The sequence below is a fragment of the Eutrigla gurnardus genome (assembly GCF_963514095.1).
Source record: "Eutrigla gurnardus genome assembly, chromosome: 11".
NCBI classification, from domain to species: Eukaryota; Metazoa; Chordata; class Actinopteri; order Perciformes; family Triglidae; genus Eutrigla; species Eutrigla gurnardus.
In genome coordinates this window covers 28,117,821-28,143,787 of record NC_139925.1, presented here as the reverse complement: position 1 = coordinate 28,143,787, position 25,967 = coordinate 28,117,821, and the positions used below count along the sequence as shown (strand labels likewise).

The 25,967-nt window shown below is 42.8% G+C and overlaps 1 protein-coding gene across 3 annotated transcripts in view; it reads left to right on the top strand.

The window, feature by feature from the left end:
• Positions 1–25,967, top strand: part of ncapd3 (non-SMC condensin II complex, subunit D3) — a 58,916-nt gene that overhangs the window by 22,947 nt on the left and 10,002 nt on the right. For all 3 annotated transcript variants that reach the window (XM_084020626.1, XM_084020627.1, XM_084020628.1), the window contains 7 exons: positions 1,610–1,724; positions 14,516–14,611; positions 15,079–15,317; positions 20,273–20,352; positions 21,482–21,619; positions 21,755–21,888; positions 22,137–22,345. In XM_084020626.1, coding sequence (XP_083876752.1) covers positions 1,610–1,724; positions 14,516–14,611; positions 15,079–15,317; positions 20,273–20,352; positions 21,482–21,619; positions 21,755–21,888; positions 22,137–22,345 — 1,011 coding nt within the window. The remainder of the gene's footprint in view (positions 1–1,609; positions 1,725–14,515; positions 14,612–15,078; positions 15,318–20,272; positions 20,353–21,481; positions 21,620–21,754; positions 21,889–22,136; positions 22,346–25,967) is intronic.

Here is a 25,967-nt window from a genome sequence, read left to right as displayed (position 1 = left end):
ATGTCTGAAGACATAGTCCATTAGCCACGCCAGTGCTCAGGTTGGGTGACGTTTCTCCCTCGCAGTATATGTCCCCATGCACCTGAAATCTAACCTTACATATTGCCAGCTCCATTACAACCTAAAAGAGCATCCTTCTCCCATTGGTCACGGCTGGGAACTAGCCATTAAACCCTGCCCCCCTTGCCCCAGCAGCTCACACCTCATGACTGCTCAGATGAGAGTAGCAGTGATGATGAGAGGAGTCAGTGTGGAGATTCAACAGATTCAGATGAGTCTTTTTTAGTTCATTCAATAAATAAATAATAATAAAAATGGTAATGTTATGTTAATAAACAACTCTGTGCTAAAGAATCTTCTCTGTCTCCCCGCCTTCACTGGTTCCAACCCAGACATATGATGACATATGTGTATGTTGTAATTTTACTGTCCAGAAATGAACTCAGTATGAGCAGACCTTTCATTTGAGCCTAATATTAAGGCTCTATGACGATTTTGAAAAATGTACATTTAAAGAGCCAAAAGTGGCAGCCATCTTAAATTTGAATGTCAAAAATAGGTCAAATCAATACATCTACATTATTTATGAATTTCTTGACCCAAATAGTCTCAGAAACCATGTATTATGCAGCACTGTGGGCAAAACCATTAAAAAGTTAATTTCCAGCTTGGCTGACAGCAGCCATTTTGGATATAGGGCTCTCCCAAAATTTCCCCACATTTTTGTGAGGGGCACCCCGGCTCATTTTTTATTTAACCTTTATAGATGACAAATCCAGTGAGAAACGAACCTTTCCTCTCCACGCTCATGGAACTTCTATAGATGACCCAACTAGGGTTGCGGGGGGGGGGCTTAAGCCGATCCCACCTGACATTGGGCGAAAGCAGGGTTCACGGAAGACAACTATTCACACTCACATTCACACCTAATGGCAATTTAGAGTCATCAATGGACCTATCCCCATCCTGCATGTCTTTGGACTGTGGGAGGAAGCCGGAGAACCCGGGGAGAACATGCAAACTCCACACCGAAAGAACCCAGGCCCGACCCGGGAATCGACAGCGACAGAGCTACCTTCTACACCACCATGAAGCCCGCTAGACAACATAAAATGGCCAAAAATGACCACAAAAGTGTTTCACTGCTCTCTCATGCAACTGAACAAGTATGAAATAGTTATTTAATTGCTGCTTAACAACCAGCATTTATTCACAGCTGCTGAACTACGGTGATAAAATCTTAATTTTAGAAACACTGCATCATCTGATTTTTTTTTTTTATCACTGTGTCATCAGATAAAATTAACATACGTTCAGGTCTGCTGCTTCAGCTCTATTAACATAATGAATTAATTTTCACAAAGAAAGTTAGAGGTGCTAAAATGTTTTACTTTGATTTGAGCAGCTAACACAATCGATTGTAAAGCACAGTTTTCCCTGTACACACAGCATTTTAAGATTTGTACACTGGAGTTAGTTTTGGGCAAGCTCTGTGTTTCTGTGAGTATACTTAATTTCATTTTTTATCTGTCAAATGTTGCTGCTCCCTTCCAGGTCAGTACTTTCATCACTGGGCTTGTGATATAAGTGAAAATGCTCTCTCTTCCAGGTTAAACACCTCCACACTCTGGGTGTTGCATCACTCCACTGTCCTGCCAAGGTTGGCAAGAGGACTGTGCTGCTGGTGGAATCTGTCCTGACAACACATTCTGACAAATTGGCAGGTAAGGAGGATGGACATCCAGGAAACAAAGATACTGTATTCTTACAATCCACAGGATCTCATATAATGTTTCCCTGTGCATTCTGATTCAACACCTGTAAATGTAAACACCTAGAAACCTGGTTTGGAGGTTAGAAGAAAAATAATTGGAGAGAGCAGTGTAAAGGGCTGATTATGCTTCCGCGTAGTGATAACGCAACGGCAACGCAACGGCCACGCAGTTGCTTGGAGACCGTGATGGTTCTGCGTTGGGTTTACGTGTCGAAATGCAATTCAATGCCACACCGGGAAAGCGCGCTATGTTTTTTGTAAAGACTGACCGACCGACCGAGACTCTTGACGTATATCGTCGTAGCTTCGTTATAGCGTATTTGTTTACTTTCCGGCTTTAAACGTCCACATTTTTTCAGAACTTGGTGTTTTATTTCTTTGTGCAAAAGCGAGAAGGTGCAAACAATAAAACGAGGTGAAAACAATAAAAGTAGCCTTTTAAAAGTTTAAATGGCGGTGTTTATGAGTGGAAACCGGATAGCGGTCTCCAGCGGAGTTAGCGGACCAATCACAGCCAAAGCCGCTGCGTTGGTGTTGCGTCGGTGTTGCGTCGCCTCGACGCGCGTCTAGGATTTTTGGGAGGTACACGCCAGGCCCTTGCGTTGGACGTAAGGGGGGTCCGCAAGGACGTAAGGGGTCCGCAAGCCTCCTTGCGTTGTGTCGACGCGGAAGCATAACTCAGCCTTTAGTCTAGTGTAGTCAACTGTGGTAAAATACTGTGTAATACAAGTAGGGCCAGGACTCGATTTAAAAAATTAATCTAATTAATTAGAGGCTTTGTAATTAATTCATCGAAATTAATCACATTTTAATCGCATATAAATATTTGACCTGAGAACAGTGAGAAGTAATTTTTTTCACATGGATTTTTAGTATACCATTGAATAATGACTGAATACATAAGCTTAAGCAACAACATATTGTTTATTTTTGTTCAACCAAGTCCAACACACCAGTGCAATTCTTGCCATTAAGTGTAGCCAGTGGCGGTCCTAGGTTTCATGACGCCCTGGGCCCCCCCCACACACACACACAAATGGACCCCCCTGTTCAGACCAGACGTGTATTTCTCCGGGAAGATCGACAAGCGCTTCTGCTCAGCTGTTTTTCATTCAGAGCTATTTTTTTTTATCATAACCTCATAAAATAAATATGCCATGTTTCTGTAACCAAGAAGTTTGTACACTTCTTTTATTTATTCGTTCAGAGAGAGAGAGAGAGAGAGACACACACACACACACACACACACAGAGAGAGAGAGAGTGTGTATGGTAGTAGACAGTAGTAGTGTAGATATACAGTTGAAATACACATATTTGTTTATCTACTCTTCACATTTATTAAATGTATTTGTCTTCCTGTTTCCCAGTGCGAGTTTAGATACACAAATATCGCATTTGTCAATCGCGGTATTGTATGAAAATTGACCGGATTGTCTCGTGTTTCTTTGTGTGATTTCCTGCCAGAATTGACGCGATCGCTCGCGGCATGCGCAAAAAAATTGAGCAGACGCCGAAACGATCGCTTCACGGCGCTCTGCGGCGCTCCGCGTCTGGTGTGAACTACACTATCGCTTAAAGGGATAGTTCGGAATTTTCGACATAAGACCTATTTTCCAAGTCAGCCGATGTGTTCGAGACGTCTGGAGACGTTTTCAAGAAATTTCATTCAGTTCTTCTAGTTGCCGAGTTTGCTTGTGCTATGGCTAGCGCAAGTCAATCGTTCTAGCTAGCATGGCATTAAAAACACTCATACCAACTCCACAGTGCACCCGAGGCAAATCGATTAAAACACTAGATTGTCGATAGGGCTGCAACGATTCATCGAGTTACTCGATTAACTCGATTATGAAAATTCCTCGAGGCAAAACATCTGCCTCGAAGCCTCGTTAAATTCCTATGACGCGCCTATGTGCAGGGATCCGATTGTTCCACACGGACCGTTGTTCAGGAAGCACACCAGCGCGTCATACACGGTCATTCATTCTGAATTTAGTTGGCGCGATGGCGGAAAGTCAGACTCAGAATGTCCGTAAACGACAGAGAGTATCGGGGCTAAACAACGGTATCCTGCTTGCCCATGTGAGCGATTTATTTCTGACAACAAAACGAATGCGTAAAGTAGTAAAATGTGTGACTAGATGTCTCCTCGTCTCCGAGGCGCATTTCTCCGTTTTGTATATGTATATCGATCACTTCTCATCCGCCATCTTGCGAGTGACGTATAGAGTTACGTTTATGCATCGGACGCTCGTATTGGCTCCCGTAGCAGCTTTTACAGCCAATCGGAAAGCCTGATTTACACTTGGCTGTGAGTTGTTGTGTTTGCCCAAACGGACGGAGGAGTACAAAGCAGAGAAAAGAATGGTCAAACAGTTACTGTAGTGATAGAGAAAGCTAAATACATAAATGGCACAGAAGAAGTACACTATATACACACATATTTAGGGCAGGGAGAGGAAAGGGCCATTGCTGGCAAAACAAAACGTAAATTAAATGTTATCCATGTTTTATCCAAGTTGATTTAACTGTATTGTTGATAATTTTTTTTATCCGATTCCTCGGTTAATCGATCGATAAAGTGCTAAATTAATCGATTACAAAAAGAATCGATAGCTGCAGCCCTAATTGTCGATGTACATATCTGTGTTGATAGAATAATATTTGAAACAAAACATAACCTTGCATCGCATGAATCATCCATTTTTTGAGGGACTAGTTTCTCAGCAGCAGCGGAATTTTACTTTGCTCTGTCGGACTCAAAACTCTAAGACGCGCTGCTCTGAATCCAGCCGGTAAATACACACCTGAACACTGCCGATTTGTCGGCCCTTAAGCCCCCAAGGCTGTCTGAAAAGCCCTTGGAGCTCACACAAACACCGACCAGCCCACGGCCAAGCGAACCCACAATTACGCACCGCGAACCCGAACCTCTGCTCCGTCCGTAGACCGGTAAACCCTCGGACGCGTTGCGGGGAATCCCTCCGGTAAACAGAGACCTGACCCACGCCGAACAGTCGGGCCTCGTGCCCTCAGAGCTGGGTGAAAAGCCCTTGGAGCTCGGACCGGCAGCGGGCGGCTCCGCAAATCCACACATGCGGACTCTCCGTCGGACTCAAAACTCTAAGACGCGCTGCCCGAAATACTGCCCGTAAATAGGCACTCGAACCGGGTCGAATTGTCGGGCCTCATGCCCTCAGACCTGGGTGAAAAGCCCTTGGACCTCACCCACAGACCCGGCAGCCCACGGCCACGCGAACCCACAATTACGCACCGCGAACCCGAACCTCTGCTCCATCCGGAGAACCGTAAACCCTTGGACACGTTGCGGGGGATTCCCTCCTGGCACCACCAGTCTCCGTTTGTTCGGTCCCGGTTCTCAGCTCCAGCGGGGGCTATCTCGGTCTCCACAGACGCTCGTTCACGTTCTGCCCTTTGAGCATCCCTCTCGCGCAATTCTTCCTCTGTATATTCAGGCTTGTACAGGTACGGTTGTGTTTGGGTGGAAATAATTTCCTCATCAGAGTCTTCCAAAGTTTCAGTATATTCTCCAAAAGTGGCCATTTCTGTGAGATTGAAGAAACTAGCACTGCAGGCTAGTCTGCGTCTGTAGCTTTTATGAATAACAATAATATTTTTAGCAGGTTTCAATCTGGTTTTAGAGCTCACCACAGCACAGAGACAGCCCTTGTAAAGGTTTCTAACGACTTACTTTTAACAGCTGACAAAGGTGACTGCTCTGTCCTACTGCTTTTAGATTTAAGTGCTGCATTCGACACAATAGATCACTCTGTTCTCCTGCACCATCTAAAAACCTGGGTAGGTCTAAAGGAAACTGCTCTAAAACTGTTACAGTCCTACCTCTCAAACTAGATATTTTTCAGTGCAGATAGAAAATGCCAGTTCTTCTGTTTGCAATTTTAACTGTGGTGTTCCTCAGGGATCCATCCTTGGCCCTTTGTTGTTCTCCATATACATGCTTCCTCTCAGCCAGATCATCCAGAACCATGGTGTCTCCCATCACTGCTGACGACACACAGTTATGTCCCTCTTCAGTCCAATAACTCCAGCAGCTTAGATATACTCCTCTCATGCTTCAATTATGTAAAATGCTGAATGTCTCAAAACTTCTTGAAATTCAATGAGGACAAAACTGAGGTCATAGTTACTGGTCCTTTGAACTCCACCAGCTAGGTTCATAGCAAGCTTGGGTCCCTTTCAAAAAATATAAAGCTGTCTGCCAGAAGTCTGGGGGTAACGTTTGATACAGATCTCTGTTTTGAGACTCAAGTAAAGACTATTGTTCAGTCCTGCTTATTTCAGCTAAAAAATATCTCCAAAATCAGATCTTTTTTGTTCTTCAGCTTTACACAAGGTTTTACATGCTTTTATTTTCTCACGCTTAGATTATTGCAATGCACTTTATTTTGGTATCAGCAAGAGCTCCCTTCATTGACTCCAACTGGTGCAGAATGCTGTGGCACAAATTTTAACAGGCACCTAGAAATATGAGCACCTCACTCCTGTGCTAGCTAAGTTACATTGGCTACCTGTAAAATTCTGTATTGATTTTAAAATGTTAATGATCACTTTTAAAGCATTACATGGCCTAGCTCCAAAATATGTTAAAGATTTATTGACCCCCTATGTGCCTGGGTGCTCCCTCAGATCAGCAAATGCAACTCTGCTGGTTGTTCCCAGATCCCGGCTTGTAACCAAAGGAGACCGGGCCTTTGCTGTGCAAGCCCCAAAACTGTGGAACTCTCTTCCTTCTGAGATCAGACTCACCACAACTTTACCTTCTTTTAAATCCCTTCTTAAAACCTTTTTTTTTATATAGGAAAGCGTTTATGATTATTTAATTTGATGCTAGGCTTTTTCATTGCTCCTTGACCTTTTTAATATTTTTTCCGTATTTATTTTATCCTCCAGTGTTTATATTTGATGCTTTCTTGATCCCACTGTTTTATTTGTTGTTTCTGTTTTGGGTTTGGTTTTATGTTCTGTTGTTCTGGAAAGCACTTTGTAACTGTGTTAAGAAAAGTGCTATAGAAATAAAGTTTATTATTATTTTATTATTATAAGAACATGTTTCCATTTAAACAAAATAAGACGTCTGGCCAATAGAGTTGTAAAGGCCAATACCCGGCGCTTTGACGCGGGGAGGTTAGGTGTCGTGTGCGGAGGGGAGCCAAAGATCCACATCAAGCACTGTTGCAAGTGTGTCAAAAATTTGGCGCCAAAAGTCAATGAGGTTTGAACAGGACCAAAACGTGTGTGTGATTAGCAGGTGAACACTTGCATCTATTACAACTGTCACTGGTGCCTGGGTAAATCTTCGCCAATCAGGCATTTGTGTAGTGCACTCTAAAAATAACTTTACATTGTAATAGACTGTGCCTGGCGCATATAGAGGATGTATGGACCAGTTTAAGGATTTGGTCCCATTGACTGTCCGAGATTGGGGCTCCTATCTCCTCCTCCCACATCTGCTTCAGGCAAGTCGTTTGGTCAGGGTTGAGGGAATCAATGGAATTGTAAATAACAGAAATGGAGCGCTTTTGTACAGGGTCAAGGGTGAGCTGGGAGTCTATCAGACCCGGGTGGGTGATTGGGGAAGTGAGGGTAGGTGGTTTTAACGAAGTGCCTGACTTGAAGGAAACAGAAACAATGAGAGTGAGGTAGTTCAAACCTGGCTTCAAGCTCTGTAAAATCAGTAAATTTGTTATCTTTGTAGAGGTCCTTTACATGTAGCAAACCTTTGTTTCGCCAGGTAGTAAAGGTAGGGTCCGATAGGGAGGGTGGGAATAAATGTTTTTTAACAACTGGGGCCATGGCTGAAGGATCACTCAAGCCATAATATTTACGGAACTGCATCCAAATTTTCAGTGAGTTGGTAACAACAGGGTTCTGTGAAATATGAATCTTGAGGGGGAGTTGCGCAGCAAGGAGGGACTGTAAAGAAAACTTTGAGGACCGTAGTTCTATCAGAGCCCCCGAGGGGCCTCTGTCAGCTCCTCTGTCAAGCCAATGACTGAGTTTGTTAATGTTGCACGCCCAATAATACTGGATAGGATTGGGTAGTGCAAGACTGCCCAGCTCTTTGGGGAGTTGTAGAACAGCTTTTCTAATACGGAGTGGCTTGTTTAACCACAGAAACGAATATATTGTCTGGTCTAGCTGTTGAAAGAAGGATTGTCTGATAAAAATTGGGATATGTTGGAACAAGTAGAGAAATTTAGGGAGAATCACCATCTTAACCAGGTTAACTCGGGTAGAGGGGGAGGGAGGACCAGCAAGTCAGATCGAGCTTACACTTATCAATAAGAGGACGGACATTTTTGTTAATAAGGTCCTTGAAGGAAGCGGTGACAAATATGCCTAGATATCGAAACCCCTCAACTCTAAATGGGAGTGACGGCATCTTCTTAGACAGGTGATTGATTCTCAGCGTCTAAAGAAATGATCACCTCAGGTGTGACAGGGTTGGGGGAGCCAATAATATTGAAAAGTCTCCTGGTGTTAGATGAAGAGTTCCTTCCAGCCATGAACCCAGTCTGGTCTGTGGAAATAAGGGCAGGTAGGGCTTGCTGCAGACACGTGGCTGCAGCAAGCCCTACCTGCTGCAGACACGTGGCTAGGACCTTGGCGAGAATCTTTTGGTCCACATTTAAAAGTGAGATGGGCCTATAGTTGCTACATTCTAGGGAGTCTTTGTCTTTTTTCAATAAAAGAGAGATGTTAGCCTCTGATAGGGTTGGGGGCAATCTGCCATTGTTAAATGATTCGTTGTAGACATTTACCAAATGTGGGGTTATTAGGTTTGAATATGCTTTGTAGAATTCTACTACAAACCCATCTGGGCCCAGGGATTTGCCATTCTGTAGCTGCCCAATCGCCTCCTGTACTTCCGCCGTTACGATTGGTGCGCCTAATTTATCAGCGAGATTGCTATCAACTTCAGGATATGAGAGCATCTCCAGGGGGTTATGGTTCTTCCAGATTTCAGGTGAGTACTCAGAAGAGTACAAATCGGAATAGAAATTCAAGAATACATCATTTACCGATTTTGGGTTAGTGACCACTGTCCCTGATGGTAATTTTATCCTAGGGATCAGCCTTGTAAGCGCTGCGGTTCTAGCCTGATGAGCGAGGAGTTTGCCCGCCTTGTCTCCCATTTCAAAATAGCGTTGCCTTTTTTTAACAGCTTAGTTTTAACCTTGGATGTTGACAAAAGGTCAAACTCAGCCTGGAGTTTGAGACGTTGGTCAGAAAGAGAGGGAGTAGGGGTGGTGGCGTATTGAGTTGATCTCATAGCCAGACCATCCTTTCTGTGTCCGGGAGGCAAATGAGATTGCCTGACCCCTCAGATATGCTTTACACTAGGGGTGGTTAATTGGCCCAATTTCCCGATTCGATTTCGATTATTGAAGTCTCGATTCGATTACAGACCAATTTTCGATTATTAACGATTATCGATTCGATTATTAATGATTATTGATCTTCAATTTAGTCAACATCAGTCAGTTGCTGAATTATTATTATTCTTATTTACTGAAAACCACAGATTATTTTTCTCTTTTTTTGCTTTGATTGCTTGTTGGCTAATTTTTTTATTCTTGGATTTTTTGTTACAATAAACTTTAACTGATCATGGACCCTTTGTATTTTTGGACGCGTCACAAATGAGCTTTAAATTAGTTACCGGCTGAAGTCTATTTTTTTGAAAGACAGACACAACACACATTTTACTGTAGCCTTATAGCTATACCCGTACACAGTTATAAAAACAGAACACAACACACTGTGTACCTTCAATGACCAAATAGCGGAAGCCCGTATTTTCCACCACACTGTATGGTCTCACATCCTTCGCAATGAAGTAGGATATACACTTGGTGATTTTCTTCGCTGGCTCCGAGCCGGGTGCAAGCTTAACCACCTCGTGGAGAGTGCGCTGGTTTGGTGGGATGATGGGCTTCGGGCGCACATCCTCAGCCCTGGCTGCCTCCTCTGGATGAAAGCGCGACACATGAGCCCTCATGTTGCTAGTATTGCTGCAGTACTTTAGCTTAGTGTGGCAAAGCTTGCAGACAACATACACTCTGTCAATATCCTTTGAAGACTTCCCATGAAAGCCAAAATGTACCCACACGCTTGCTTTGAACCCAGATGGCACTGGATTAGTTGGTCGCCGGTTGTTGTCTTCTCTCCCTCCATTTTTCAGCCGTAGCACCCGCACCTAGCTCACCTCGGTTAGCACCTGGTTAGCGTTAGCGCTGACACACTTGCTTGGCTCGCTGGCTCAGTTACACGGTGTCGTGTTGTGACAAACAGTTAACAGCTCCACCTTGTGGTTAAATCTTGTATGACAGCCAGTAACAGGGGGACTCGCCGGATATAAATAATCGATCTTTGGAAAATTATTAATCGATTCATAATTGGTCATTTCATAATCGCGATTAATCGATTATCGATTTTTTCCACCACCCCTACTTTACACGCCTCCCATAAAGTGGCCCATTGGGATCTTCAATAGATTTTGTTGACTCAAATGTTATATTTTATGATGGCCGCCCCTCTCGTCCTTGCAGAAAATTTTGGAATGAAATACATGACTCATCCAAGGTCTTTTAATACGAGAAATCTCAGAGGTCTTGAGGTGAGTTTCTTGAAGGAAATAAATATCCCCTTTGAGTTGTCTCAAATGTGAAATCACTTTGCCCCTCTTGATTATACCATTGACTCCCCTAACGTTCCATGACACAAACCTGCAGCCCTGATTCTGAGGTGTAGTTGTGTTGTGCATTATTCACCCTTTGTTAAGTAAAGATGTATGGTGGCGATGCCCTGAGGGAAGGGCGTGGGGCCAAGGAAGAAAAAAAACAACAACACGAAAGCAAAAATAACAGAAAACCCCATTAACACATTCAAAACCCTTGTATAGCTTCCAGTTTCTTTATGCTCACTGATCCCCATGGCTTCATCACTCCGGCAGGATTAAGTGTAACAGACAGTCAAGTACTTAACAGAAAAAAAGTTTAGTGCCTCCCATATTATACTATATGTATTATACATTATAAGGCTTATAACCAGTATTATTCAGATGTGAGCATAAAGTTTGCATAAAAGGTATTGTAGAGTAATATAGAAAAAAGTCATAACAGTGCGAGTTTTCACCCTGTTCCTCTTTAGAACAGTAGGGAGTGATATGATCCAGGAGTAGGAAACAAAAATAGAGAGGTTGCATTTTCATGTAGCAGAAAAAAATAATAATAATAACTTTATCCGGACTCACACTGTGATGTGACGGACATCTTTGTATTAAATGTTTAACTGATATTACCCCTAACAGAATATGAAGAACATAGTCAATAATTAACAGTTAAACGGGCCGTGTGGCAGGGCTAAGGCAAGGCAAGGCAAATTTATTTATATAGCACCATTCGTACAAGCAGCAATTCATAATGCTTTACAGAAAAAATAAGATAAAAGAATAACATCATAAAAAGACAACAGAGTAGTCATACAATACAGGAAAATGAAATAGCCAATAATTAAAAATGATAAAATAAGCAATAAAACAAATGCATGAATAGTAAAACAAAGTCATTAAAACAATAATACGATTTTAAAAAAGCACATAAAGGTTTTAAATTAGAAAGTTAAGATTACCTGCATGTTGGGTTATGGGAAAGCTGCAGTAAACAAAAGTGTTTTTAGGGCTGATCGTCTGTGCACACCTCAGGTGTTCAGGGAGCTTGTTCCACAGGTGTGGAGCATAAAAACTGAATGCTAACCAAAACAAACGGGGTAGACTCCATACTCATCCTCGGTTCATCAAGCCGAAGTGGATATTTACAAATGTAAACAGTCTCAGTATTCGAGAAGCAGAACCAGTGGTGAGAGACGAATTAATAATGGCAGTTATTAGGGGCAACAGAGACGGGAGGTAGGCAGTGACTAAGGAAGTTGGCAGGGGTCAAGCTGGCAAGTGGATTTTTTGGATTTTAGGATGACGTCCGAGATGTCAACAGCAGGGGGCAGTTGGATGCTTGAGAATGATTGAGAAAGGGGGGTATGGAAATGTGGAGGAGGTGGACTGCACGTGGAGTGGGAGGTCAGGCAGTCGTGGATCTTGATTATTTTTGCATTGAAAAATGACAATAATGAATTACAGTGATCTGTAGAAAAAATACGGAGGAAAAGTGTCTGGAGGGCGCAGTGTATTATTAACTAGTGAGAACAGGGCCCTAGAGTTACCATCATCACCACCTAGTGTTGTCATGATACCAAAATTATGACTTCGATAGGATACCTGCCTAAATATCTCAATACCGATACTGAAACAATACCACGGCAAAAAAAAAGTAATGGAATAATAGATGACAGGACATGGAACTTGATTCATTTTTCATTGAATAAAAAACAAAACAAAATATATATAAACATAAACATAATCTCTTCTGTTTTTTCATGGTGTTATTAAAGCTTTCACATGCGAGTTTGAGTTTGTAATTTCTATGATAGTTAACTTTATATTTGCTACCAGATATCACTTAAAGGAGTCATCACCTGGTTTTATACGTATCCAGCCCCCCTTGGATCGCTTTGGATCAATTCGTAAAACTTATTAGAAAAAAAAAAAAAAATTTTAATCAAACATTGAGCTTGTTCTGACCCTTTTTCGTACCGCGATTTTATCACGCGAGATTACGCGCGAGGTTTTGACTGGTCCGGATGTGCATTGTATAATATGTAATGAGGCGCGCGTTGATTCGCCGCAGGAAGGACAGAGCCGGGGGGGCTTGCCTGCATGCAGACTCCAAAACATAATGGCGGCGCTTCGGCGATTTCAGGTAGCGGACGGGGCGGGGTTGGGTGGTGAAAGAGGGGTGGGCTTATGCAAGTAGCCGCCACGGTGACGTCACCGAAGGCGCAGAATCAAAATCTCGTGCTTTAGGAATGCACACCCTTGTGTGCTATTCCTGTTCGGAAAAAGAGCAGAAGCGAAAAAACGGCGCCACTTTCAAACTCCAGCCTTTCAGGCAAGTTTCAACTGAGGTCAAACACAGATATGCATGTTTTAACAAGAGAAATTGCGATTTCCGGGTGATGACTCCTTTAATAAACAGCGTCATGACTCAATACGCCTCCCTGGTGGAGGTCTTTATCTACTGAGCGCATTTTCTAGTAATAGAAATAATTATTGACAAAAACTGGGGATTGTGGCGAGCAGTTTGGGATCGGGGACGTGCAGTCGAGGTGAGAGAGAAATCCGACAGGCACCCGCTGCATTTACACCGATAATGTTTCATCATTCATGGCCGTGATAAACACTATTACTGCTTTGTACATGTTGTGGAAGTCCCGGACACACCAGGAAACTAAACGGCGTCCTGCCTGAGTTCATAAGAAGCTGTGCAATGCCAGCGCGGCGAGTTTCGAGAGATGGCGCCACCGCCCGCAATAATCTGCATAGCCTATTTCTCGCCTAAAATGTTTTCAGAAACACTTCTCGGTGAACTATTTTCGTAAAATAAGAGGGAGGTGGGAGGCTGTGAGGGGAGAACGATACCAGCTCGGAGGAGCACAGAGGGGAGTTGTGGGTGGGTGTGTGTGTGTGGGCGGGGGGGGGCTTTTTTCAAACCTTTCAAATCGTAGAATACAGCTTTAAAACACTGTTATTCTTAAATTATCGGTACTAATAAAATGGGGTATTGTACCGTTTTTAACGGCAGGGTATTGCGATACCTTTCTAGTATCGGTAGACTGCAACACTATCACCACCATTTTATCTTTGATCATGATGATTACAAGCTAAACAGTAGAAATACACCGTTCACGTTTCAAAGTCATCCATCAGTAATGGGCTCTTGCATGTATTGGCCAGGACAATGTCTGTCTGGATGACGTTGGGTTGTATTGCAGAAAGCGTTTGGTTCAACTTTACGTTCGTCGACACTGCCATGTTTTCCTAGGGCCACCCTATGTTGGCCCCCCCACTACTCTGAGTTATGGATTGCAATTTCATTCAATATTAAATAAATGCATAAATAAATATGCCTGTGAAATAAATCCTGAAACACATGTAATAAGAAATTAATGTAGAAAAAATGCAAATAAATAAATACATTAGTCAATATAGTTCAATAAATAAATAGTCTTGTATTTTAGAAAGTTGCCAATCACCAAATGAAGGTCCATCCTCAGGAAATCGAATGGCTCCGGTAGTTTGGAACGTTGCTTATAGACTACTTAACCCGGAGGAGAGCGCAGTGTTAGTGACTGTGAGATTGCCCATTAAATGTAAGAAATGAAAAATTGGTAAATAAATGTGGCATTGGGAAATAAAAGTAGTCCTTAAAAAATTATATATTTATATTAACATTTATTTATATATTTATTGCCTCATTTTTTTTAATTTCAAGGTTTATTACGTAGCAATTTTTATTTCTTTCAAAGGTATATTAATGTATATGCATTTCTTCACACAGGGGCTTCTGTCTGTCTGAGCGTGGCCTAGCAGCCAGTGTCTTCAGCCTATTCTACAGATTATAGCCCCCCCCCGACATCAATACTGATATTGATATTTGGAGTTTTTATTTGACCAAGATGCATATTAAGCACATTTTACAAAAAAAATGCTATACTAACTATGGGCTTTTAAAAATGTATGTGTATATGCGAATATCAAAATTTTTCTGTAGTAACATGGTTGACGTGTTCTTTATGTTGACAGAGTGTCAGGAGGAGCAGCCAGCATCACTGCCTCTGTCTCAGTTCAAAGCAAACTCTCTACCTACCAGAGTCCGAGCCCACGGAATCATCACTTTAGGTAAACTGTCCTTCTTTCACTTTACTTTTTAGTAAACTTTTACTTTTTTTTGGAAGAATGTCCACAGGGGCATTATTTCCAGCGTTAGACACTTGATCGGCTGGCACTAAACACTTGATACTTTCAAAGTATGAAATAGTCTGAAGTTTCCAGACGTGGCATTTCGCCCCCGATTACGGATTACAGCGCTTTAAGTGATTGGAAGACGAGAAAGGAGCTATACTAAGTGCAAGTCCAAATCCATGATTGGCATAAAGTATGCTAGATCTCAACTTTATGCAAATGATGAGGCCAATGTCATGCCCCCTCTCTAGAAATGCATTGCACAGCTGCAAACAATGAATGGGAAGCATGGAAATGACAAATCCTGTGGACCGGTACCCTGAGAAACCTAGTATGTAGCCTTAACCTTCATGCATTTCTGCCGTCTCATCATTCATCACTCCCTTGGCGTCTGTCTGGTTCAGGTAAACTGTGTTTGCAGCATGAGGAACTGGTCCAGAAGTACCTGCCGGTGTTTGCCAGGGAGATGGAGGTTTGCACTGAGGTTGCCGTGCGCAACAATGTGGTAGTGATTATGTGTGACCTCTGTGTTCGATACACCAACATCGTGGATCACTACATCCCCAACATCTCCGCTTGTCTGCGAGACAATGAAGCTGTCATCAGGGAGCAGACTCTCATCATGCTGACCAACCTGCTCCAGGTGAGAACTGTTCCACACAAAATTTAATATAGGGGGCGGGTTCCACCGATGCTACAGCTCTTTTACAGATCAGTGGTGGGAGTGACCTCACTTCAGACTCGGGGTGTGAGCGGAACTGGACCGGTCCTTTTATAACAAAAATGGCGTCCGCTCTAGAGCATGACATTTTTCTGGAATTCCCGCGGGTCACGTGATTCCCGTGGGATTCCCGCGGGATGGGAGTCAAAGTTTTATTAATCCCGTGATTGGGACGGGATGGGAATAAAAATCAACGGGAGCGGGCAGGAGCAGGAACGCCATTAATAGATGATGATTTTCAGCCGTGTTAAACAACCAAAAGGACAGACACGTCCATTTTTGTAGTCATCTTTCAGTGAGCCAAAACTACAGAACTACATCCAACAGTGCTTTGACTTCCGCGAAAGGAAGTAGAGGCGAGTAGGTATCCCCGACAGAAATTGTTTCCCCTTATCATTCAGGCGGAAGCCTGAAGGCGGAGCAACAGCGTTATGATTTTATTCTTTTGTATGTCGTAACGTCGTACTAGTACTGAACGGAAAAACGAAGGTAATCATTTCCTCATGTGATTTGACATATAACACGCTGTAATTCAAGTCCTGGTATGGAATTTGTCGAACTAAATATACGTCAATATCCAAAATCAAGACCACTGTGATTGTTTTCTGGCTTCAATTACGTCTATTTAAGCTACTTCACTCGAAATGTACTATAGTAGACAGATGAAGTCTGAGCATCAAATGATTTATTTTGTGTGTTCTTTAGATACTACTCTATAACCTCTGTGATTATGAGCAAGTTTCTTCTCTTATACACAAAGTTATGGGGGGAAACAGATTATTTCAGACGTTTACCTGTCTGCCAGAATTTGTATCCCCCCCTCAAAATAGACGAGGAAGTAGCTCCCGCAGCCAGGGGAAACAATTTCTGTCGGGGATACCTACACTGGCACAACACCTGGAAGCGAGAGCTACAGACTAAAGTCCGACACAATGATCCGTCGGTGAGATTAACTGACTTTATTGGGAAGTCGCAAATATTGCATAGATTCATGCGAGTTGAATATGATGAAAAAAAAAAAAAAAAACAGATTTGGAGTGGAGTGAGATGGGAGTGGGAGTAATTTTGAGTGGGAGCGGGATGGGAGCGGGAGTCATTCTACAGGAGTGGGACGGGATGGGATTTTTTTTTTTTACTCCGGCCCGGGATTGGGATGGGATGGGATTTTTTTCTCTGGGAGTGGGATGGGACGGGAGTGAAAATCCACTCCCGTGTCATGCTCTAGTCCGCTCCACCCGCCAGCCCCCGCAAGTCAACCCTGCGCTTGCCGCCGGCCAGGGCCCCCGCGAGAGCCATTCCTGTACTCACCGCCTGCTCCGCAACAGCCGACCCTTCTCCCGAGCCGTTTGGTCAGAGGCATCTTTGTGCTTGCTTTTGAGATGATTAAACAAATTGGTCTTATTGCCTTGTGACACCACCGTGTAACAAATCTTGCACAGTATTTATTGTTGTTGAAACCAAAGTGTTTCCAAACAGCGGATTTGTTTTACGTTTTATGTTTGCAACAGCCTGGCTGAGAGTGAGTTTGGGCTTTTAGGGAGGGGGGGTGAAAGCACACCGCTGTAAAGGAAAGGGGTGCGCTGGATTTATAAAACATGAAAAAACGACAACATCATTGCGAAACGGAATGCAGCAAAATATTTGTTTTATTTAGATGATCTTGTTTTCATAATCGTTGCAAGCCAAAATCGTAATTTAGATTAAAATTTGATTAATCGAGCAGTTAGGGCTGGGTATTGTTTAGAATCTCACGATTCGATTTCGATTTCGATTCATTGGGTCACGATTCGATTAAATTTCGATTCGATATTGATTGAAATGCTTCGATATCGATTCAGTATCAAGTAGAAATACACAAGTAAGAGTACCAGATCATTTTTTCAAATAATTTATTTAGTTTCATGCCTTATGAACAGCCATAACACATAGCATGATAAAACAGGACACTGCTTAAACACTGAGCTACAGTGCATGTAACGGGTTCACACCGGCCGCGGAAGCTATGGTAGTAGACAGTAGTAGTGAAGATATACCGTTGAAATGCACATATTTGTTTATCTACTCTTCACATTTATTAAATGTATCGTCTCTTCCTGTTTCCCAGTGCGAGTTGAGATGACGCGTCAGGAAGAGAGAATACATTTAATAAATGTGAAGAGTAGATAAAAAAAAATGTGTATTTCAACGGTATATCTGCACTACTACTGTCTACTACCATACACACTCTCTGTCTGTGTGTGTGTGTCCCCCTCTCTCTCTCTCTCTCTCTCTCTCTCTTTCTCTCTCTCTCAAGAAGTGAGAGAGAGAGAGAGAGAACGGATAAACACAAGAACGGATAAATACAAGAAGTGTACAAACTTCTTGGTTACAGAAACATGGCGTATTCATTGTACGGGGTTTAATGGAAAAAAATGGCTCTGAATGAACAACAGCTGAGCAGAAGCGCTTGTCGACCGCCGCGGAGAAATACGCGTCTGGTCTGAACGGGGGGTGCGCGGATTGCTCGCGATTTTCGGTGGCGCGCCGCACCGCGGCGCTTCCGCGTCCAGTGTGAACCAGGCGTGAACCAGGCGTCAGACCAGACGCGTATTTCTCCGCGGCGGTCGACAAGCGCTTCTGCTCAGCTGTTGTTCATTCAGAGCTATTTTTTTCCCCATTAAACCCCATACAATTAATACGCCATGTTTCTGTAACCAGGAAGTTTGTACACTTCTTGTATCCGTTCTCTCTCTCTCTGAGAGAGAGAAAGAGAGAGAGAGAGAGAGAGAGAGAGAGAGAGAGGGACACACACACAGACAGAGAGTGTGTATGGTAGTAGACAGTAGTAGTGCAGATATACCGTTGAAATACACATATTTTTTTTTTATCTACTCTTCACATTTATTAAATGTATTGTCTCTTCCTGTTTCCCAGTGCGAGTTTAGATACACAAATATGATCGCTTTTGTCAATCGCGGTATTATTATTATTTGGAAAATTGACCGGATTGTCTCGTGTTTCTCTGTGTGATTTCCTGCCAGAGTTGACGCGTTCGCTCGCGGCACGCGCAAAAAATAGAGCAGACGCCGAAACGATCGCTTCACGGCGCGGGAGGGCCGTGCCTATTCACGGCGCGGGGCTTGAATCGATTCAGAAGATTGCTGAATCGATATTGAATTGCGGGGAAAAGAATCGCAATGCATTGCTGAATCGATATTTTTACCCATCCCTACGAGCAGCCCTAATTGAAACTGTGTTGATTATTATTTTTACGTGGATTCGGCTGCTTTTTTGGGGACCTTTGCATTTAAAAAGAAAAAAAAAAAAAAAAAAATCCTGAGCTAAATTGGGGTGCGCATGGGGACTGGTGAAGTGAAGATTCAGCTAAAGCCAAGGGGAGCTGGCCACAGCACTGGCAGGAGGCCGCAGCACTCCTAACTTGCGTGGATGTGAGAGGGCCTGTTCATCACTGCGCACAGTTTTAATTATTCATTGTAGTTTCATAAAAATAAATGGCATGATATCAACATCTATAGTTTTTAAGTGTTTTTTAAGGTTTGAAAAGTATGGAATTGAAAATGTATTTAATTTTTCAACAGCAAGGGTATAAATTTATTTCTGTGTTGAACGTTCAGCTCCCCTGCCTTTGTCAAACGTCGGCTGCACTTTGACGGACGATCTGATGTTAACCGATCCGATGGACCGCCAGTGGGCCAGGCCATAAGCAATGTCATGCTAGCTTGTCGGGATGGAGATAAATTATGCCCCGAAGTGGCATGGCCATTTTCAAAGGGGTCCCTTGACCTCTAACCTCAAAAGCCACCGAGACGAATGGTTTTAAGGTCATATTGATAACATTTTTATTTAAATGGCTAATTTAAAAAAAAACCTCCACAGAGCTTTTAGAAAGGTGCAGAATCAAAGTATCACTTCTTGTGAATTTTTTTTATTTTTTTTATTGTGAATTATTAAAATTTGACAGGTCTAAAATGAATGTTGAAGGCTTGTGAGCCAATAGAATAATGGCGTTGGTATCACGTGGTATCTCTGCGTAGTCAGGGGTCAAGAGTCTTTGGGGTTACCAGTTAGTGTGGACAAAATGGAACAATTACACAAAGTAACAAATGTATAGCTACATGTTGCACAATGAATTCATACCACGAAAGATTCATCACTGGGTCTGTCTGAGAGTCACTCCACTCAACCATGAAAATGCAGGTTGTGCAACGAACTGGCAACCCATTGAGGGCGCATGCGCTTCGAGCAACAGCTGTGGTGTGACGTGAATGCGATGGAAGGAGGGAGTGCGAGTGCAATATCTAGTGGCTGGATGTTATCAATGTTATAATTAGAGATGGGCAAATGAAGCCTCGTGAAGCTTTTGAGGCTTCTTCCTGATTGTACCGAAAAAAGATTTGAAGCTTCAAAGCTTCACAGAAAGACCCTACCAGTGACATCTAGTGGTCAGCTGCAGTTATAGCAGCAATGAACCTCCAAATGATTCACACATCATTGCTTCCAGTTCCAACACAAAAGCAATAAAGTCATTATTAAGCAGTTAAGCAGAACGCTATGAAGCAGGGGGGAGAAAAACTTCGAATCAGTCACCTCATTTCCGGTGGTTCGTTGTGACGTATGAAGCGTCAAACGTCATCGGTCACGTGATCGCGGAGATTTGATACAAGCCTCGACACAGCGTTTCGAACCAGCCTGCTTCAATAGAGTGAAGCAGGCTTCGGAGTCTCGGTGTCAAACGTCCCATCTCTAGTTATAATAGCAGCTTTAATTAAAAACACTAGAAAATGAACTTATTTTGAAACCATTTAACCAAGGTTAAGGAACATCTGATTTTTTTATTAAACACCTCACCAGGATTCTGCCCATCTTCTTTTTCGTAGGAGGAATTTGTCAAATGGAAGGGCTCCCTCTTCTTTCGCTTCATGGTGACACTGGTGGACCCAGTACCTGCCATCGCCAGGTAAACAACACTGCATAGATAGAAAGATGATGACTGTAAATTATTTTATAATCTAACATCTAAATAATGCAGCACGACCACAACTGCCCAGTTTGGTCTTTGTGAACGTCCTTGAGTCGTGTTCACACCAAACTTTTGGCACCTTTAGATCTGTGATGTGTTCGGTCCGTTTGACCGAAACCTAAATAAAGTGTAGCACTGCATAGATATAAATTTGCCCATCTCTTTCATCAGATTCTAACATCTTTATTTAACATTGTTGTAGCGAAAAACCTTCAACTACATAATTTCTAGGTCCATTTCAGCTAAACTAGCTATCTAACAGATAGTCTCCCAATTGTAAGTCCCAGATGAAAAGAAGTCCAGCCAGTCTTTAATCCAAAGAAAAAAGAGATGTTTATTAGCCAATCCAGGATCCAAACATCACGGGCTACCCCGGGGTAAGCGCCCGAGAGCCCCGTGTCCTCGGTTTATATGCTGTTGAAACCAGGATTCCACGCCCATGTCAGGTTGCCACCCTCACCTTTTCTACAAATCAGGATCTTATTTTTCTAAAAAACAATGACTGTCATAATTTCCCCACCCATCATTTGGCACTCTCCCAGTTGTCACAATTTGGCAGGGGTTTTTCCCATAAGCTTCCTAAAGCGTTCCTAAAACACCTCTCCTCACTGCAGCAGGCCTCAAGGCCATTATGACACAATGGTGTACACAGTTTGTGTGGACTCATGAACCCAGGTGCAGGGCCTTTAAATCACAGCCTGTCATGGTAACTTAGATATCCTTAGGCTGCAGAAATAATTAACCCCTTAGCCACTACAACATCCCCTTTTAAGTAGACGTCCAGATCAATCATGCTGGTAAATGTAGTCAAGTGAAGCAATAAAATGAAGGCAGAGTTTCCAGCTGTAAAACGTGTTGTTCCTCGGCATCCAGCGCTGTCATTTGATGTGACTTCGACATACATGGAGCAAGGAAGAACTTCAGGCTGCTTATTCAGCTTGTTTATCTGTGTAGCCAGGGGGCACCATGCTCTAGATGCCTTGTTTTCTTCACTTGCATCTCAAACTAGCTCTGTGAGTTGGTCTATGGTTTAATTTACCAAATAAAAACCTGTTTCCTGTCCCAGTCTGTGCGAATACTGCCTCCTCCACCTGCTGCTGAAGAAGAACCCAGAAATGTTCAGCCAGCACTTCATCGAGTGCATCATCCATTTCAACTCCTACAACAAACACAAGTCCTACAACAAGTTCCCTCAAAATGAGAGGTAGGAAGCGACGAACATATAATTTCTGTCAACCAGTTCACATGTGGCTTTATATTGCTTTGCATTTTTAAAGATGACACCTCAGTTATTCTTTTGTTTGTTAATTCCCTTATTTATTTATTTTTATTTCTGCAGAGAAAAGGTCCGATTCTCCCTGAAAGGAGCGCAGCACCGCGAGAAGCGTTTTCGGGTCTACTGCTTCCTGTTGGAGCACTTCACAGACGCTCAGCGCTTCAACATCACCATGAAGATCAACAACACCATCTTAGGTGATCACATGTGTGACTTGAGAAGTAAACCCAGATTCACCAATACCCTTTCCAGCTCTGAGTGAAGGGCTAGAAGGCTTGAATGATGAAACTAACTGACATTTTTTTTCTGAATAGTAAACATCTTGAGGCATCTGAACATAATTTTTTTGTGATTTCTGGACCGTTAGAAAGCACAAGATCGGTAGTAACCTGATGATAATAATAAATCACTTTGAACTACTTTTTTACCTTTTTTCCTATCTCAGCATGCTTTGCAGACGAGGAGCTGCCTTTGGATGCAGATGGTGCTGAAATTTTGTCAGAGACCTTTAACATCTTGAGTCTGAATGAGATGAAGCTGCAGGCCATATCTACTCCAGCAGGTGGCACTGCAGGGGAGGAACCAGAGGAGGAAAACATGGCCACGATGGCTAAGGCTGTCATGCACGCTGCACAGAAGAAGGTGGTGTCACAGGTGAGCAGTGTTGGGCAAGTTACTCTAAAAAAGTAACTAGTTAAAATACCAGTTACTTCTCCCAGAGAGTAACTAAAGTAGTTACTGAGTTACAAATTCTAAAAGTAACTAGTTACTCTGGAAAGTAACTATTGCGTTACTTTCAAATAATTTTTAAATACTGATGTGTCAAATCATTTGGACCCCATCTCCATCCCTCTTTGACAGAACTTAAAATACATGTGCGTGTATTTATTATTATTATTATTTATGATAAATCTGAGTATTGTAATGAAATGGATACTCAATACATCACAAACAGAAATCCACAGTGCACAAATCTAAACAATCTTATTGGAGATGTTATAATTACTATGCTTATAGAGTGGATTGATAAAAATAACACAATATATCTTTTGGAACTTTTGATATTTATTGCACCTCAACAGGTCACAACTAAGCAAAATGAAATTATGCTTGTTAAGCAATGTACCAAAAATACATAATAAATATATTTACTCTTTGTAGTGTAAATTAGGGGGGGGAAAACAGTAGACATATACGTATGTTTTTACGTAATGGTGTGTGCAAGGAGGAAATTTTGATTTCAGAGGTGGGGGGGACAAAAGTATTTTTAATAAAAGTCTAACTCTTTCAGTTCACTGTGTTTTCTAGTAGTTTTTCTAGTTTTCTATTTCTACTTTTAAGTTTACTGTTCCCTTTTGTGGTTTGAGTGGTTGTAAATCATGGAGCAAAACATTATCACCCAGTTCTAAGCCAATAGTAATAATAACAACAATAATAATATATTTTATTGATCAGATTATTGAGAGCTTTGTAAAGGATGAGGAGGATCTTGAAGTGGATCTGCTGCTTTATTGGGAGCCAGTGAAGGTGTTGCAGGATGGGAACGCATTTCTTTGAGTAACTTAGACTTTGACTTCTAAAGAAGTCTCTTATGTCCACTTTTCTTTTTTTAGACATCCTGGCTGCGTCTAATTACCAAACACACATACACACACACACACGCACGCACACGGACACCAATTCAAACGTTAATGTAAATGAAACCTCTGATATTACAATCCTTCTAGCTGACGTAAACCAGGCAGAACAAACTCCCAACTAGTAGCGGACTCCTGTAGGACTCCTGACCGCAGACTAGCATACCGGTGTGCAAGCAAGAAGGAGTGACAGCGGGGATGGCCAATCACACAGGCTTCAGCTTGAGCGGCCGTTTTCCGCTTGGTCCTAGTGCTTGACCTGTCTCTGTTTAATATAGCGTAACATTTTTTTTTTCTGCCTTCAATGAAGTAACGCGACACATTTTTTGGCAGTAACGATAACGGCGTTATAATAATGAGATGAGTAATCAATTAGATTACTCGTTACTGAAAAAAGTAACGGCGTTACTAACGCCGCTACTTATCAGACGTTATTCCCATCACTGCAGGTGAGCAATGTTGGCCTACTACATTCCTTTACTACTGTAATTACTTGGTAGAAATAGTAGTGCTCCAGCTCAGCTACATCAAAGCCACTTACAACTCTTTATCCTCCACATCAACATGTCAAATCTGCTATATGTAACACATGTAGAAATAGAAAAAGAGACACTGGCGTTTAATAAACAGCCAACCCACAATTTGGAGCATCACGAAGTGCCATGGTTTTAGGGGAAGCACAATATAAGTCCTCGCGCACAGATTCATTTACATTTACATTTCGGGCATTTAGCAGACGCTTTTGTCCAAAGTGGCTTATACTAAGTACATTTGTCAAAAGAAGGACTCCACAACATATCATTGCCGATAAAGTAAGAGCTAAAAAATAGAGTGTGATATAAGTGTCAGGTCTGAGTGAAGTAGTAGCTATTCAGCAAACATACCTTAACAACAACAGTGCTATGATCAAAGTGCTATAGGTAAGAACATGGAAGTGCTATTTTTTTGGGGGGTGACTCTGCTGTCCTGACAAGTGACTATGCTGTCCTGACATTGGTCGGGAGTTCGTTCTACCACTGAGGCGCCAGAACAGAAACGAGTCTGGATTTTGCTGAGCAACATCTGTTTAATTTCAGCGATGGTGGTACCAGCCTGCCAGCTGAAGTAGAAGCGGGAAGTGCTCGTGTCGGGGCATGTGGTTTGATCAGTGTTTGAAGGTAGATGGGTGCCGTTCCATTGATGGCCTTGAAGGCCAGTGCCATCGTCTTTAATTGGATGCGTGCTGCAACAGGGAGCCAGTGGAGGTCACGGAGGAGAGGGAGAATTTGGGTAGATTGAAGACAAGGCGTGCTGCAGCGTTCTGGATACGCTGCAATGGTTTAGTCGCCAAGGCCTGGAGTCCAGCCAGGAGAGAGTTGCAGTAGTCAAGGCGGGAGATGACCAGAGCTTGGACCAGGTGTTGCGTTGCATCCTTTGTGAGGAAAGTCAGAATCCTGCGGATATTGTAGAGGGCAAATCTGCAGGATAGGGCCACAGCAGTTATGTTGGGGGTGCAGGATAGTTGGTCATCAAGGATTACACCCAGGTTCCTCGCAGTTGATGACGGCAATACTGTGATGCCCTCGACAGGTCCATGCAAGTGCAGTCTTTCCCCGGGATGAAGAGGAGTTCAGTTTTATTCAGGAGATGTCTGCCAGACATTCCAAGATGCGAGTTGCAATGTCCGTGTCGGAGGTTGGGGAAAAGAGAGGAATAACTGGGTGTCACCTGTAACGATGATAAGAGAATCCATGTGATGTAATTACATAGCCCAGTGATCTGGTGTATAATGAGAACAGAAGCAGTCCTAATACTGAGCCTTGAGGGATACCCGTGTCCAGAGTACAGGGTTTGGACATAGACCCATTCCATGTGACCTGAAAGGTGCGATTTGTCAGGTATGATGTGAACCAGGTTAGAGCAGAGTCAGTGATGCCAAGTTCAGCCAGGGTGGAGAGGAGGATTTGGTGGTTGACTGTCGAATGCAGCAGATAGGTCAAGGAGAATAAGAACCTCGGCTCAGACATCACGGTTCGGTACGAGTTCAGGGCAATGGAGGGGACAGAAGAAAAAAATGCAGAAGGCAATTCTTTTTTATTGTGGATGTCTCAGATTGTACCACCTAGTGTCATACAGTCTCTCTCCTGAGCTAGTTGCAACAGCCTGAACTGCGTAATCTAAGATGTTAACAGTAGCCAGGAGGCGGAACTCTCATCTACCGCACTGTAGTACATACCGTAAATCCTCTAATACTGGCCTGTATTCTATTACCGGCCGGTCTCTAACATTGGCCAGTCTTGCTGTTGGTGGAGGTAGATAACGGCCGGTCTCTAATGGAGGCCGGGGCAATATGCTGGATCCATATGGACTGCCGGCCGAAATGCACAAGACTTATGCGTTTACACACAAAAAACTATTCCGTGTGGATGGTGTCTAACAGTACTTCCGTAATTAATTTGCGCGCCAGTTTTATTTATTTTTATACTGTGTATTCTCCGTGTAAATCCACGCACCGAACCATGACCCCCGTACCATTTCGGTTCAATACGAATACATGTATCGTTACACCCCTAGTTTTCTGGGGTGATCCAGGTCTCCGTAAGGGCCAGGAAGTGGAGAGTCTGCAGGGAGGCATACACTGAAATGGTGTCCACTTTCTT